The 16643-nt window shown below is 34.0% G+C and overlaps 2 protein-coding genes across 5 annotated transcripts; both read left to right on the top strand.

The window, feature by feature from the left end:
• The first annotated feature begins 563 nt into the window (after positions 1-563).
• Positions 564-8584, top strand: LOC108219835 (transcription initiation factor TFIID subunit 14b). Of its 4 annotated transcripts, none has more exons than XM_017393375.2 (7): positions 564-780; positions 1055-1143; positions 1235-1456; positions 1550-1731; positions 1816-1931; positions 6407-6491; positions 8201-8584. In XM_017393375.2, the coding sequence occupies exons 1-6, from the start codon at positions 718-720 to the stop codon at positions 6488-6490; spliced, it is 756 nt and encodes a 251-aa protein (XP_017248864.1). In that variant the 5' UTR covers positions 564-717; the 3' UTR covers position 6491; positions 8201-8584. The 4 variants fall into 4 exon arrangements, with proteins under 4 accessions (XP_017248864.1, XP_063950481.1, XP_017248863.1 ...); XM_064094411.1 differs by having other exon boundaries at positions 577-780; positions 1819-1931; positions 8201-8571; XM_017393374.2 differs by lacking the exon at positions 8201-8584 and adding an exon at positions 7049-7322 and having other exon boundaries at positions 577-780.
• Positions 8585-10732: 2148 nt separating this feature from the next.
• LOC108222320 (auxin-responsive protein SAUR50) lies at positions 10733-11407 on the top strand. The gene has a single exon (XM_017396240.2). It carries the CDS (start codon positions 10974-10976, stop codon positions 11280-11282), a length of 309 nt encoding a protein of 102 aa, XP_017251729.1. The 5' UTR covers positions 10733-10973; the 3' UTR covers positions 11283-11407.
• Positions 11408-16643: the final 5236 nt, after the last annotated feature.

Genomic DNA, 16643 nt, shown 5'->3' on the forward strand with positions numbered 1-16643 from the left:
TCAAATTTATGTATATTTTACTTTGATATTTATTTAATAGTTTAAAAACTATTTTATCTTAATTGAAGTAACTTTTATTTCTTAACTCCAATTAAAATAGTGCTGGCAATTTTGGATTTCGGATTTAGGTCGGGTTGGTAGCCGCGAGCCAAAAATTTTATCCAACCCAAACCGCCATGAATCTTTAATGGATCAGAATGCACGATCCGAACCTGACCCGCGGGTAACCCGAATCCGACCCGAAAGATATTATTTTAATTCAAATAAACTAATTTATATTAACTTAAATAATTTTTTTATTAAATTTAAGTAATCAATATTACAAAAATAATATAAATATATGTATTTTATATAGATAAATATAATATTTATATTATATATTAATTTCAAGTAATTTCGGGTAACCCGAACTCAACCCGAAAATGATCCATTTTTTTCCGGTTGATTTTGGGTCAACCCGAACTCGACCCGAACTCGAAAAATTCTAACCCGAATTCGTATTTTACCGGTAAAATTCATGTCGGTCGGGTCCAATATCGCGGCACTAATTAAAAACACTCGATATTTCAAAAAAAAAAAAACAATCGAGAGAACCCCCAATTCTGGTACGAATTGAAACCCCCGACTGGAACTAACTGAAATCACAATTCGCCCTAACCACTCGCTAATTGTGCAGAAACTAAATCAATTTTGAAATTGAAGCCGTTAAAATCGGCAATGAAAAACGCTTCAGCTTCAGCTGCAGAAAGAGGAGAAGATTCTAATAATCACAATTCTAAGGTATCACTCAGCTCTCTGTTTTTGTATTTTATCTGTTGAATCATGCTATATATTTTCTTCGATTAAGGGTGAAGCTTTCGATAAATGTCTCGTTAATGTGTAGAATTAAATAATATGGAGTAATTGTTATGGTGTTACTATGGCGGAATTATGCCTGAATTTTGTCTCAAATGTGCGGAATATTTGCTGTTTCTTTTAGTCAGTTCAATTGTGAATAATGTCAAGTGGTGGAGGTTTTGATGTTAATTATACGTTTTTTGGGGATATGGTGCAGAGTCCAGCTAAACGGCTTAAAGATGTGGAGGTTTCTGTTCCGATAGTTTATGGAACTATTTCGTTCTGGCTAGGGAAAAAGGCAACTGAGTAAGTGTGATTTTATGGTTGTGCGGATGTTTTTATGACAGTATAGAGGGGCTGTTCGATGAAGTTTTGGTTTTCCTTTTGTATTTAACAGAACTCAATCGCACAAGTGGACAGTTTATGTGCGCGGGGCGACGAATGCGGATCTGGGAGCAGTGGTCAAACGAGTCGTGTTTCAGCTGCATCCTAGTTTCAATAATCCTGTCAGAGCGGTTGAATCACCACCATTTGAGTTATCGGAGTGTGGATGGGGTGAATTCGAAATAGCTATTACCCTTTACTTTCATGCTGATGCTTGTGATAAACCGTTGACCTTGTGAGCTACTTATTGCTAGTATTGATTATTTTCTGTGAATTTTAGTTTTCCCTTCATTGCAATTTAACTGTCATAATCCTATATTACTTCTAGATTTCATCATTTGAAGTTGTATTCTGAAGACGAACCTGGCACTCAGTCAATCAAAAAACCTGTTGTAGTGGAGTCTTATGATGAGATTGTTTTCCCGGATCCTTCTGAGAACTTTTTTGCTCGTGTGAAGAATCATCCAGCCATCCTGTCTTATGTGTCTGCACCATTGGGCCTGCATTCAGGTAGAAGTTATTAAAGTTGTACAATGAACTCTCTTATGCATAATCTCAGTTAAGTTTTGGTTTTGATGATTATCCCTGAAACAGTAGAAGAAGTTAATGAAGCAAAGGAAGAAGAGACTAAAGATCACCCACTTAGCCAGTGGTTTAAAAATTTCTCGGAGGGGGATGAGCTATCGAAGCTTGCTGCAGCTCGTCAACAGGTTATATTGTCTTAATTACTTTCTTTTAATTGTCAACCCATACTTGCACAATATTTCATGGGAATTGTTATATCTTCTAGATGGTGGAGTATAAATAATTTAAGAATGATGTACATAACTGTTAAAAAGTTACAAAGTTCTTGTCATTGTGTGTCCAGAAGTCGAATATAATATATTCTATAAGTCATCAGAATATAGATTTTACCTGAATACGACAAATAGCAACCTAGTCATCTCAAAGTAAGATAGCAATTCATATGTTTCCCTGGTGAAACTATGTAATAATTCTCTCTCTCTCTCTCTCTCTCTCTCTCTCTCTCTCTCTCTCTCTCTATGTATGTGTGTGTGTGTGTGTATTCAGAAAGAGTAGTGCCAGGGGTAAAGTATAGAAGGCCTAAGCAAATCAGTGAAGTAAAAAGTTATTAGAGGCTTCAGAAGAAAGGAGTCCACTCCTGTAAATCTGGCGTAGCACCAGAATACATTTTCAAACATTTATGTTTATATTTTAATTTTGGTGTAGCTTCAGAATACATTTTAATCAATTAAGTTTCTTTTTCAGCAAGTAATATTGATTTTTTACATCTTTGAGCTTTTGCTGTACAGATTCGTTACAAGATACTAATAACAGTTCTGGCCTATGCCTTTTAGCAATCACTCCCCTCTAATTAGTACTATTAAAAACTTAATTAACCAGAATTAAGGTTAGTCGTTGAAACATCAGCTGATTAGCACAGACTTAGGGCTCATTTGTTTTCAGCTTAACATAGCTGACTGAGTTCATCTTACCGATTAAGATCGTTTGCTTAGCACATTTCATGTTCCGAATGATTCATATACTGTTGACCGAGTCATTCTAAAATTGGCGAACGAATGATTCAGAATGCCTGCTGACATGATGTATGTCAAATATCAATCTTATAAAAATTGGTACATTCTACTTGTTTGCAATATTTTATATATATGTTGATTTTATCCCAAGTTTTGTTTGAAATCAACTAAAATAATATTATTTACTAAAAAAAATTGAACATAATATAATATTAATTAATATAAATTTTAACTTTATAATTATTTTGAATAATAACATGTCTAATATTCTTTTTACACATGTTTAAATGAGTTTTCATCTTATTAAAAATCAAGCGATACATATATATTTTATTCAAAATTGTGTAAATTTGTTTTATTCAAACAAATCATCAAATTTCTGATATATTATTCAGATATTCTAAAAATTATTCATCAAACAATATTATTCATTCAGAATTCAGATGATTCATTCGTTAAGATCATTCAGATATATTTATCATTCAATTCAGATTTGCCAAATGACTCCTTAATCACTGTACTTGTGTATCTAGAAGACATCCGTTTGAGGACTCCTCAATTTCGTCCTCATACCTCTGTCAGCCACTGTAGTACAAGTAAAAGAGGGGTAAAACAAAGAATAAAACCCATCTTCACAGAGATTAGGCAAAAACAACCAAATCCTGTAATTTATCAGATATTCTCTAACTCAAATTATCTATCATTTCTAATTAATAATGAGTATTAGAAGAGGTTTTATATAAGCCTTTTAATATTTCTTAGCAAGCGTGTCCCCCCTGGAAGTGAGAGACTTGTTTGATCCGAATAAACCTACTTTTGTAGCAAAATGTACTACCATGGTGGGTGTAAAAAATTTAAAGTATACTGTGTAGCTCAGTGGCAGATAGGTATTTTAAAATTTCTATCACACCTAGGTGGCAGGTATAGTTTATCCAATAATAAATATATATTCATATGTTGGTAGTATATTTTTAATTTTAATTACAAATATACCTTTCAAAAAGACTGTTGAATGTTAATATACTAGTATATGCTAGTCTTCTGTATCTCGCTACTAGTATATACTAGTGTTCAAAATTTTCTATTAAACGTAGGTGGTGGGTATAGCTTATCCCATAATAAAAAAAATTATATTTATATGTTGGTTATATATTTCATATTCAATTAAAAATCTAATTATTAAAGAGACTGTTCATGTTAGTAGTATATGCTAGTGTTCAAAATTTTATATTTCAGGGTGATGGGGGGAGTTTATTCAATAAAAATTTTTATATGTATATGTTGCTTATTTATTTATATGTTTAGCTACATATTTGCTTGTCAAAGAGACTGTTGATATTACTAGTATATTTCGTCGTTCTAAAAATTGCGAGGCAGTCAGCTAGTATTAATATGTTTTTACATCAGTGTTAATATAACAAATAACATTTACCTTAAAGATAAACCTCAAAAATAAAAATAGGCCCATTTTTTAAGTGTAAAATAGACACGAGCATTCGAAAAATACAACCCAAATTCAAAATGTGCCTAAGCACTTCATAAGATGAGACTATCCTAGAAGTTTCCATTTGGTCTCAATCACTATTGCAGAGAAAAGCCCACTCTCTTTTCCACTATTCTTTTTCCATCTATGGTTTTCTATGATACATGCCTCTCTCCCTTCATCTCCATTCTTCACTGCGAACATATGATAGTCTTGTGTTTATATAGATGGTGACGATTTCAGTGGAACGAGTGTGTGTTCCTTTGAGATTTCATCCTTCATCAATCAAATCCATATCTCCTTCTAATTTCCTAAGTGTTTATATTGATTTTTTGCATCCCGATTTGAGCCAATTTTCTCAAAAATCGCCTAGAACCCCGATTTTTCGCATAATTGAGTCCTTGGTGCCAAGGCGGCGTGTACTCAGCAATCTGCCAGCTGGATAATATTAAGGACATTTGTATATGCTAACGTATGAAATAAAACCTATGCTAACCACAAGCAAGTTTTGCTGTTTTGTTTTAGTAATTATGGATTGTATTATAGTAAATATATCGATATGATTATATAATACCCACTCTTGCAATCCACACCAATATAATATTATACCCCTAGTTGTCCCGACATAGGATTTATGCACCTCAAAATTTAATTGTTTTAAATAAAATTTATGAATCACATTATTGATAATTAATTAAATCATGTTATAAGATAACTTTATAACTACCCTATTAAATATATATTTGTAAAATTATTGGTTAAAAGAAATTTATGATGTAATAGAGTATTTGTTTGTGAATTCATTGTTTATATTATCTATCTGGACTATTTGATATCTATACTGTTACTTAGATTTAAGATGTCATACCATTTATATATCTAATAACGTGAATGGTAATAGGATGTACTTTTTAATTATATTATTGGATGGCGATATCATAACATGGCAAATAATTTATATATAGTAATATTTAAATATAATTGAATTCGTATTCTAGTAAAATATGTATAATAGTATTATATATTTGTATGTTAGATTTGAACATTAAAAATATATTCCAACCAAAATAGTGATACTATGATATTATGGCTTACAATTGACAGGCCTATTCTTAAAAGGGACTTTCGGCTTATATTAAAGAGTAATTGATCTGAAAATTTTGTTCATTTGTTTTTTTATTGCATTGTTAGCTTTTGTTTTTCTGGATTCATTTCCAGATATTAGATCTTATATAATTTACCTGTTTACTCAGTTTTTTAATTACAATTTAGCAAAATTCGAGTTATTGTAGGAAGTTCATAGCATAGTTACAAGGAAACGGGTACGCCCCCACGTATCCCGAACCAGTTCGTTCGACCCGGAACACGGGTCGTTTCCGACCTAGGTCGCCATAATTCGCGTCCGGTTCGTCAATTCCGGCGACCCATACAAACTCCGACGACCAAGTTTATTTTAAGAAGAAAAACATCAGATTTAATGTACGCACCATTGTTCTTGCTGGGAATAAACAGATCTATGATTTAGATGATTCTGACTTTTCGTTTGCTGTGATTGTATGCACAAAAGAAGAAGAAAATGAGTGAAGATGAAAAGGAACGGTGGGTGTGTGTATATCTGTACTGTAAGTATATGCAACACAATCGGCCGCCAATAAAAGGATTACTAGGGTATATACATATTGTTTGATGATAGCCCTTTTCGGCCCAATCACTTCATAAATCATAAAAATATTTCAAAACAATTTTATTTTATATAATTTTAAAAATATATTAATTAATGTATAAATTATTGATTAAACTGTATATTTACTGTAAAATATTTAAATATATTAATTTTTTTAAAATAACTCATCGTACCCGTACGTTCCTTTGTACCCAAACGTTCCGTCGTACCGGATTCACTGAAACTAATGTTTCGCGTATCCGATTTCGTCCCCCGTATCGAATCGAACCTCGACCCATGTAACTATGGTTCATAGTTACCTGTCTTTCTATTGTCAACTATGTTGACTTGCAAAGAAACAGAACGCATGAACTAAATGTACTCCGAACGCATGTCCTAATTGTACTCTGAGTTAGTTGTGTAATAATCATACTGATGTATTCTACGGTAGTCTTTTTGATGATGTTCTATTTTTGACATTAATACGCTTATGTTTGTTAGGTGCAAGGTCACATTGTCAAGCTAAGAAATCAGTTGAGTTCTATGAATGGGCAGCTAGAGTCTGTGGTGATCGAATGTGACTAAGGTAGTGCCTTTGTTTCTTCGTGTGTGTGCATGTCCACGTGTATATGTTCTTAAATCTTAACAGTATTACAGTATTAAGAACATCAGACAATTATTACAATCATGTATATCACTGTTAGGATTTACTCAATCCCAGTTATCTGTGCGGTGATTTTTTCAGTAAATGACTTTAGAAGTGGAGCACTGAATCTTAAAATCTGTTTTATGTTCTTATAAACTGTTACAGTTACAAAGTACTGTTGCAGGTGTTTTCTTTTAGATTTATATGTGCCATTTTTTTGTACAAGTGAATGCATTGGACGATTATTAATTTAATCACTTTTATGATTTGTCTTGGATAATGATTTACAATTTGTAGTATGGATGCAACCAAAAATTAGAACCCTTGCAATTCTTTATGCAATGTTCTTTTATAAGTGCGATGGACCATATTTAATTATTAATCTGTGTAATGTTGTGTCCTTTAGAGTCAAAGCTTCTGGTTTTTAATTATCTTGTTTATATCTAATCACGTTTCTTTCTATACGTGGTTTGTAAATTGGACCTCTTCTCATGTAGCCTGAATGGTGGTTGGGGTGCTGTGGGGAAGAGGATGTGCTTTGGTCAGGTTTATCAAGCTTGGAATGCTTTTAGATCGACTTAAGTTGGTATTTTGTAGTAGACTTGCTTTCATTTAAAAGTATAAGTAGGCCTGTCCTGATTATTGTTGTCAATATTTTATTCTGGAAATTAGTTGTTCATTATGTCATACTAGTTCCTAGTATGTTTGACTCTGGTGATAATCACAAATCATTAGTTGGAAATTGTTATAAAGTATCTTGAATTTTGTAGAGCTGTCAATGTCAGATATGTCATACTAAGTTGCTTACCGGTACCCTATTTGTCTGGTTCAAATTTAAAAAATTTGTTTTTTTGTGTATTTAAAAATAATTAAGAGTTTGCAGACTTTATATGCCAGTTTCACCTAACTTCTTAGTATATCACAAGATCTTCAATTTACTCCGTTCCCGTCTACAGATGGGTTAATTTTTTTAAGGTAGAAGTTATATTTGAACACATTGTTTGTACGGTGACATGTAACTGGTAGCACTGATCTCAGGTTTTATTAAGAGCAAACGTTTAGGAACGAAACAATGTCTTAGGTTTACATAATAGGGTGCACAAGCTGAATTAACAGTTCTCTTCTGACAAGTTAGAATAGTCTTGCAACTGCCAGAGTAACATGGCCTCCACATGATGATAACAAGGTCGCTATCTGCCATTATAAAATTCATATTGCTGATTGCTCTTATGGTATTTACTTCCTGTTGATGAATGGTGACAATGAGTTCCTATCCACCAGTTCTTCCCTTCGCATTGATTATCAGTCAACACTCATTATTTGTTAGTTTGTCCTATTTGGGTTGTTCTTGTCCATTATCAGTCTTTGTACACTTTATTTACTTTTGTTTTTCCCTTATCCATTTCCTGTTGTAAGTTGATAGTATTATATTGAAACTGATTACAGGCTGGGAACTTCGATTTGATGTTACTTTCATCTATTTTTTAATTAACATTTTAAGGCTGTATCTATGTGAAGTTCTGTGTTGACTGATAAGTAGGAGTTGAGTGCACGCTATTCTTTGATGGCTAATAAATGACGCATGGCTATTATTTGATGGCTATTCTTTGATAAGTAATGCATGGAGGCAATTGTGATTTTTGAAACAGGATATGAAAGTGTGGAAGGCATAAAACCAACATGGCTTTTGAGTTGAACTGTTTTGCACCTTAGAACATGTTTTCTTCTGTATTTGTGTTACTAGAGCAGAGACCCTTGAAACTAGTGGCTCTCGATTTTATCAGGATACATAAACAGACTTGCTTGTATCGCATGCCTGATGTTCTTTACTGTAGTGTTAAACTTCCAGCAGCTCACATGGGGAAGCCCTGCCTTTGTTGCTTATAAGTTTGTCTTTTTTGTAAATTTTTTTTTCTTGATTGCGCAGCTGTAAATGATTGCAGAATTGTAAAATTGCTTCACTATCAAGGCTATTGTGTATGTGGAACTATAAATAAATACTCACCTCTACTTTGTGTGTGTGAACTTATTTATTGCTGAAGGGTAGGTTTTATCTCATAAATTGCCAACTATTAGGCAGGTATTCTGTGGATTCCTGGAATATCAAATTTTTTGCAACTTTGACCTGGCACGCTCGAATACAGTAGATAAATGATTGATGCCCATACTATTATCAGTAGTTAAATGATTAAGCTGGGTTTCAAATATGGTGCCAAACCGGGCAAGTTTTTTTTCCCCCAAAATATAAGGGCTTATATTAAAAAATGCATGTTTTATAATATTTATAGATAGAAATGTGAAGGAGGTGTTGTGTAATTATTACTAAGCGAAAAAAAAAGGATTTATTTCTGAAAAAATTTCAGAAATAAGCTCTTATTTCTGAAAAAGGTTAGCCAAGCTCCATGATATACATGTAAAACCTCTAACAAGTTAGCACCCTTATATTCTGCATGCCTTGAATTTTTATTTTTTTTACCTTAAGCTTTGATGAATTATTCTGCTGAGAAATGACAATCCTCACGACTAGGCTTTCAGTTATCGGTGTTACTTTATCAATTTTTCCGTCTCCATCTACGATTAAGCAAACTCCCTTCTGTTCCGTCTGTACTTAATTTTAAAGGTAGGTTACAAGGGTTACTATATACACTTTGAAATGTTGACAGTCATATATGGACATATGATGCTGGAAGGAGTTATGAACGTTGACATATTGTGATTATAAGTATTGGATTGGAAAACTAATCGTAGCAGGGAAAGATTAAGCATGTGAAGCCTATGAGTAAAATATATGTTAGTGGCCGAACTTTATTCATTTTTTCATTTTGGTGGCCGAACTTTATCCATTTTTCATTTTGGTGGCTAGAAATTTAAATTTGCAGTACGGTTGTCATATATTGTCTTAATTTATCAAAAAGGTGGCTAAGAGTCATTTTTTTTAGAAAAAAGAATTAATTTTTTTTTCTCAAAAAAGTGATCCTTCGCCATTTTTTTTAAACATAAAAATAACGTCTGCCACTTATTTGTAAACTTTCGTCTACTAAAATGCAAAAATGGATAAAGTTCGGCCACCACTCTGCATTTTACTCTGCCTTTTACTCCGAAGCCTGTATATATCAAATGCTTTCTTGTTCATATTAATTGCATGCAAGGATTTAAGCTTCAGCTGAAACATAATGTGCGGGTGATTTTTATCTGAGATCTGAATCCAGTTAGGAGACTTCTGTCTTGTAGTTAATTAATGGGCGATTATGCTTTTCTATGTTCTCTCAAACACAGCTAATTCCGAATACAGTTAGAACAAAAAATCTTAGTGTTTGGATTATTTTAGGGGAATGAATGTGGTTTTTTGTCCTGGCGAAATACGAGTACTTAGACCCAAAAATGTGATGAAAGCTGCGTTAGCCTAAACCAGTGAGACGTATTACTACTGCAATCGCTCGTGAATAATTTTTTGAAACGACCCGTGAATTGTTTGCGGCCATAGGATTTAATATGCATGTTATATTTTGGAAAGAACCAAAATGGAAAATAATATTACAACGTGAAGTGATATTAGCTGAGTTAAATCACTTATGTGTATTAGTTACTCCCTCCGTCCTAATGAATTCTTTACATTGAGATTGAGTACAAATGTTATAAAAAATGTATATAATAATAAGAAAGAGAAAAAAAAGTGGAAAAAGTGATGAGACTAATCTCTATATAATAGGTAGATTTGAAAACGTAGATAAAGGCCTTGTTTGGGGATTATCTGTTAGCGGATTGAAATAAATGTTTTGACCAGCGGATTGAAATAGATGTTTTGACTAGCGGATTGAATTAGCTGTTTTCCGTAAAACTATTTGGTTAATAGCTGATTGATTAGCTTTTTCTGACACAAACCAAAACCTCTAACCTAAAAAGCTCCTCAAAGTAGCTTTTTCAAAATTAGCTTTTTGGGTCCAAACCTCTATTTCAATCCGCTAACTACCAAACACTTGTATTAGCGGATTCTAGTGGTCAAACCTCTAAACCACCCCAAACCTCTAACTTCCAAATAGGGTCAAAAATAGAAGTTGGGATTGGGTTTTATATAGTATAAAATTTTACTGTGTTTTTAGAAAGTTTTATGATATAAAGAAATGAGTGAGTGGAACGGTTCACATACATATATATCCACTTTGTGAGGTGGCCGGTGCATGGCGGCCCAAGGTGTCTACAAAAGAGGTAACAGGGTCGGGAGGTCCCGTTACTGTATGAACCCCCGTACTCGAACTCCCCAAAACATCTTTGCCTAACTCTCTTCTTGTATTTTCCTACACTTCACATGTTTTTGTCCTTAATTTTACATATTTAAATACCTCCTCATCCTCCATTCTTTCCCACCACCTTCTCCACATTCCCAACCAATCTCCCTACACTTGTACGTACAATATCGGTTAAATGGCGGTGAGGAAATCGAACAAACAGACTCAGAGCGCAGCCCTCAAGCAGATCATCAGAAGATGTTCGAGCTTCGGGAGGAATAGTGATACTAGTGATCTTCCTAATGATGTACCAAGAGGCCACTTTGCAGTTTACGTTGGTGACAACCGGAGCAGGTATATTGTCCCGATATCATGGCTGAATCACGTCGAATTCCAAGGCTTACTTGAAAGAGCTGCAGAGGAATTCGGGTTCAATCATGATATGGGACTTACCATTCCATGCCAAGAAGAAGATTTTCTCTATGTCATGTCCATTATTCAATGAAGCCAATGTCGTTCTAGCCCGCGGAAACCCATTTAATCTTCTTCTCATTTTTTTGATGGGTTATGGGTTAGGTTATAAGATGATTTGTAATTTATTCGTCAATGAATACTATACTTAGATGGGCATTCGGTTGCTGGGGTGGACAGTTTTTTCATTGTCAATTGGCAATGAATTTCGATGTGTCTGATTGGCATCTGGATCAGTAAGAGCTTCAGTTGTCCTGCATTACAGTGAGGTTCTTATTCAACTGTAAACAATTAGTATGAAAAGAATGGAAACCGGGTTGATGCAATCTTTGTCTCATCGAATACTTTTATTACTGAGTAATATATTTCTATTAACTCCATCCAATCTAATATGTAAGACAATAAGAACATTTATATACTATCCATAATCAAGGTTTCCGTATGTTATATGTATTTAGCGATTTGCGTTTGGAAATCTTACTGATCAGATGCTATAATAACGAAAGAATGGAGGCAGAAGAAAGTATTAACATGCATGGCAGCTTATTATAGCTTTGGTGGTTTGTTCATGAGGAGGCATGGGTATCCATATCATCTTCTACGTAGTGTTTATGCAACAGATCCAAGAGGAACGATACAGTGGTACATCAAGGTGCATTGCTGGATCGCGTGATTTTAGGATAATTTTTGGATTGAATTTGAACACAACCTCAACTTGGCGCCTGATTAAACTCAGTTCGAAAATGAATACATCACACTATTTACGTAATCCATGACACCTTCACTTAAGGAGTTTGGCGTCTATTCAGACACTCATGTTTCTGAGGTTAATATTGTCATCAGTCTCTGTTGATATAATTGTTCTAGGAGTACAAGTTACAAGTTACTTGCGTAGACATGATCTGGTTGAAAAACGAGGAGAGCCACTAGTGCAATTTGAGGTTTGAATGGGGATACAATTATATATCTGGTAGGTTTTAGTCTAAGTTTGGTGAAGATATAACAAGGCCTGTGCCCTTGTCTCTCTTGTCTAATATTCACTTGTGATCACTCCTTTTCTTCATGCAAAACCTACACATTCCTCACCACAAACGCACCTCTCTCATTCTCCTAACTTTGAAAACACTAATTTGAATTCCTATAATTTGATACCAGACATTTTGTTGTCTCCAGGCCACCTCGCAATTTCCTCCAAAATTTGATCATGTGTCTCATATCGTAGACGCAGGGTAGCTCATTAATTCAATAGTAACCTAACACGACATACACCGTCGCCACTCATCTATCCAGGGGCGGAACTAGAGGGGGCAAGGGAATGTTAAAGAGCTCCTAACTTCGAATAAACCGTGTATATTTTTTTAGCACCCGCTGAATTAGTGATGTTAATATAATTTTTTATTGCCCCCGCCAAATTATAAATGTCATAGAGAGGGACTTATTGTAAAAAAAAATATTAAAACATATGAAAATACTTGTTATTGATTTTATTTTCCAAAAGATGGATCACCGTTTTACAGAAGGAAACACAAAACTACTATTTTGTATTCGCTCTTTGAATCCTAGAAATTCATTTTCATATTTCAATAACTCAAAACTTGTACGCTTTGCACAATTTTATCCAGAAGATTTCTCTTTACAGGACTTGGAGGTGTTGTCAAATCAGACAATTATCTATGTTGTGAGAACGGATAAAGATTTATCTGGGTTTCAAAGTATAGAAAATCTTTCTGTCATGATGGTTAAGACACATAGACACACTGCTTATCCTTTAGTTTATTTTCTAGTTGAGTTAGTTCTGGTTTTATCCATTGCCATTGCTACTGTTGAGAGAGTTTTTTCTGCTATGAAAACAATCAAAACTTATCAGTATAATAGGATGAGAGATTCATGATTGAATAATAGTTTGATGATATAGATTGATAAAGTTATTTTTGCAAGTGTGGATAAAGAAATATTCCAGACCCCCTAAATCTTAATCTTAATTTCGCCACTACATCTAGCTAGCAAAGATCAATAAGTATCGACAACGAGAACTTTAATTACATGCGCATCTGATGGTCCTCATCCATGTGATTATGTGAAGTTAGTACTACCTCAGTTTTTTTCTTTGTTTTTCTTCTAGTTTCACATTTACTAGCATGAACCTGTAATACCAAGGACCACATGCACGCAAAAGAGTGGTCACTGTTGTTTTTCTTGTCAAACCTCCATAAACGTTAATTTCAAAGGCCACACACCCAAAAGAATTGCTCATTTCTAATGCAAAATCTTTATTCATAAAAAATGAGAGGAACCGAGGAAGGGCCGCTGAAGAGCGAACTACATCTTTACCTCTTCCACTCCAAGAAAAAGGGCTAGTAAAACAACGAACTTAGATGTGACCGTTAGGAGTTCATTGGTTTTGATCACGCGTCGAAAAAACCCATGCAACTTGATTATAAACAATATATAAATCGACCAAAAATTATCATTTTGGGCCCAAGAAAACCATCCAAGTTGGTTATAAACAATCTACAAATCCACCTGCATCTGGTACCAATTGGTCACTTAGATGTTTCATTTCCAACTGAACAAAATCAATCAAATTTGATCAAAAATATGATGAAGATGTTGATTGGTTATCACTTATCATGATATATCACATTTTTTTGTCAACTCACCTCCACTATCAAAACCGACCAACTCATCCTAAGAATCAACAAAATAATCAAACAAAATTGTCATCTAAGTGCGTTCTTTTCAATAATATTGTTATTGCAACATAATTGTATCGCAGATTATATTGTCATGTGGGATATGAAATGACCAAATTTTTAAAGAAACCCGGTTAGCTAGATAACATTATATATATATTTGTTATAATAGTAGATTTTATAATCAAAATTTTAAACCCGGTTAGCTGGATATCACTATATATATTTGTTATAGCAGTAGATTTTATAATGATGCGTTGCGCTCATGAGAGAACAATCCTTAAAATAGAATCTTAGAACCATTAAGGTTCTGCTGCAGAATCTAAATTTTAAATAAATTTTCAGGATCTAAATCTAAATACATATTTTTTTTTATCGTTGTGTGTGTTAAAAAAAACTCGAAATATAATACATAAACACGACATTTTTTGCATGTGTAGTTCTGCTGCAGAACCCTAATGAATACTAGAAACAAGGCTAAATATGGTGTTCAAAAGGATGGTGATTGTCACTATTGCAAGAAACCAGGTCATTGGAAGAGGAACTGTCATGCTTATTTGGAGGATCTGAAGAAGAAGAAGGTTGTTGCTGCTACTTCTGATTCAGATATTTATGTTATAGAAGTCAATTTGTCTACTTCAACATCTTAGGTATTAGATACTGGATGTGGTTCTCACATTTGTATAGATGTGCAGGAACTATGGGGAAGTAGGACATTGGCCAAGGGAGAAGTCGACCAATGAGTTGGCAATAGAGCAAACGTTGCTGCTTTAGCCGTTGGGACCTATCATTTATCGTTGCCCACTGACTTATTTTAGAACTTGAGAATTATTTTTACGTGCCTACAATATGCAGAAACATTATTTCAGTTTCTTGTTTGGACAAGAAAGGTCTTGCCTTTTCAATTCAGAACAATAGTTGTTCTCTTTCTTTGAATAATATTACCTATGGGGTTGCACGTTTATTTAACGGTTTATATGTTCTTGATTTGGATACTCCCATCTATAATGTGAATAACAAACGTTTTAAAACTGATAACTCATGGATGCTGCAAAAAGTTTGTTTTGTAGCACACCTACAAAATCTATGACAGAAACTCAAGAGTATAGAAAGTCATGGATAGCCGCCTGAAAAGTGTCAAGTCACTATCCACTGGAATTTGATAAGCTTAAAATAGAATGTATCCTAGGTTGCTTTTCTTACAATGTAATATCTGTTTGATTAACATTTTAGGATAGTCACATGGGCTGCAATTTGTTAGTAGTTAGAAAGTAGAGTCTACTTTGCAATATTACAAGGCCCATGTTGATAGTGATGTTTTAACATAGCAAGTCATATAGGAAAACATCACAAGTTCTATTGTAACATGCAACAATCAGAGTGAACACGATTGTATCTCTTGAGAGAACAGAAGCTCAAGAAACTCTTTCTTGAGGTTGTAGCAACACAACAAAATAAATAATATATTTATTTTATGAAGTTAACTACTGTGTTATCCAAATCTTACATCTTAATATACTGATAAAAATGAATCTTATATTTGTTGTTGAATTAAGATTTGAAATCATCAGTATTACGTTCAAACCCCCCTTTTGCAATACATTCTATGACCAACAACTGGTATCAGAGCAGGCCAGGTTGTTATCATAGCTTTGTAAATTTACTGAGATCGTGTCAAGTATGCAGAATTCAAGTATCAAGATCCCCGTGTTCGATAAAGAGAACTACAACATATGAAAAAGAAAGATAATGCTGTTCATTAAAGCCTCAAACTAGCTTTATCCTGGTTTGTTGGAAAATGGCCGGTTTATTCCACAGAATGAAGTTCCATCATCCAAAAAAGGTGATAAAATTATTCCAGCTCACTAGGTAGCCAAGAAACCCAATGAGTGGAATGATACCGAGAAGGCGAAAGTAGCCCTTAATGATCATGTACAGATTATTCTGCTGGATTCCCTTTCAAATGACAAAGTCATGGGTGGTAATATCATTACATGTAGCTCAACTTTTGATATGTGGAGAAAGATTGAGTTGCTATGTGAGGGAAGTGAAAAAGTGAGAGAAAACTAGAAGCAAATCTTAGTCTCTCAGTATTAAGCCTCCATGGTAAAACAAGGTGAAGACCTGACAGTCATGTTTAGAAGATTTAGCAAGCTGCTAGGTGAGTTACTAATTTATGCGAACTTCTATGATAGAAAGAAGGTTAATCTAAAGTTCTTGCTCACTCTGCTTGAGCGCTTGGAAAGCAGAATGACAGCCATTAGAGAAGGGAGGAATTGATCTTAACAATGTTTCTTTTGAGACATTATATGGTGTTCTAAAATCTTATGAGTTAAAATACTTTCAAAAGAGAGCCATCCAATCTGGACATATGAACAAGATGGAAAATTTGTTTAATGCTCTCATAACTCATGATCCAAGGATCAGTCAATCAGGTGAATCAAGTCATCTCTTCCAACAAAGCCATGGACCTACTCTAAAGATTGAGGAGGTAGTGGATGAAGAAAAAAGATGATCCAAAAGAGTTTGCTTGGTGTTTATCTCTCTTATTGTCTCTTCCAAACTGTATCTTCTTCAGACCATTGGCTATGTGGGCCATGATTTCCAGCATTTTTGCTTCATCGGTACCGTCATCTATGCTGTTTTCAGAAGCTCCAACATGATCTGATAGGTTATCAGTATCTGATTCTTGAGTTCTGACC

Source organism: Daucus carota, chromosome 5 (genome assembly GCF_001625215.2).
Source record: "Daucus carota subsp. sativus chromosome 5, DH1 v3.0, whole genome shotgun sequence".
Taxonomy (NCBI): Eukaryota; Viridiplantae; Streptophyta; class Magnoliopsida; order Apiales; family Apiaceae; genus Daucus; species Daucus carota.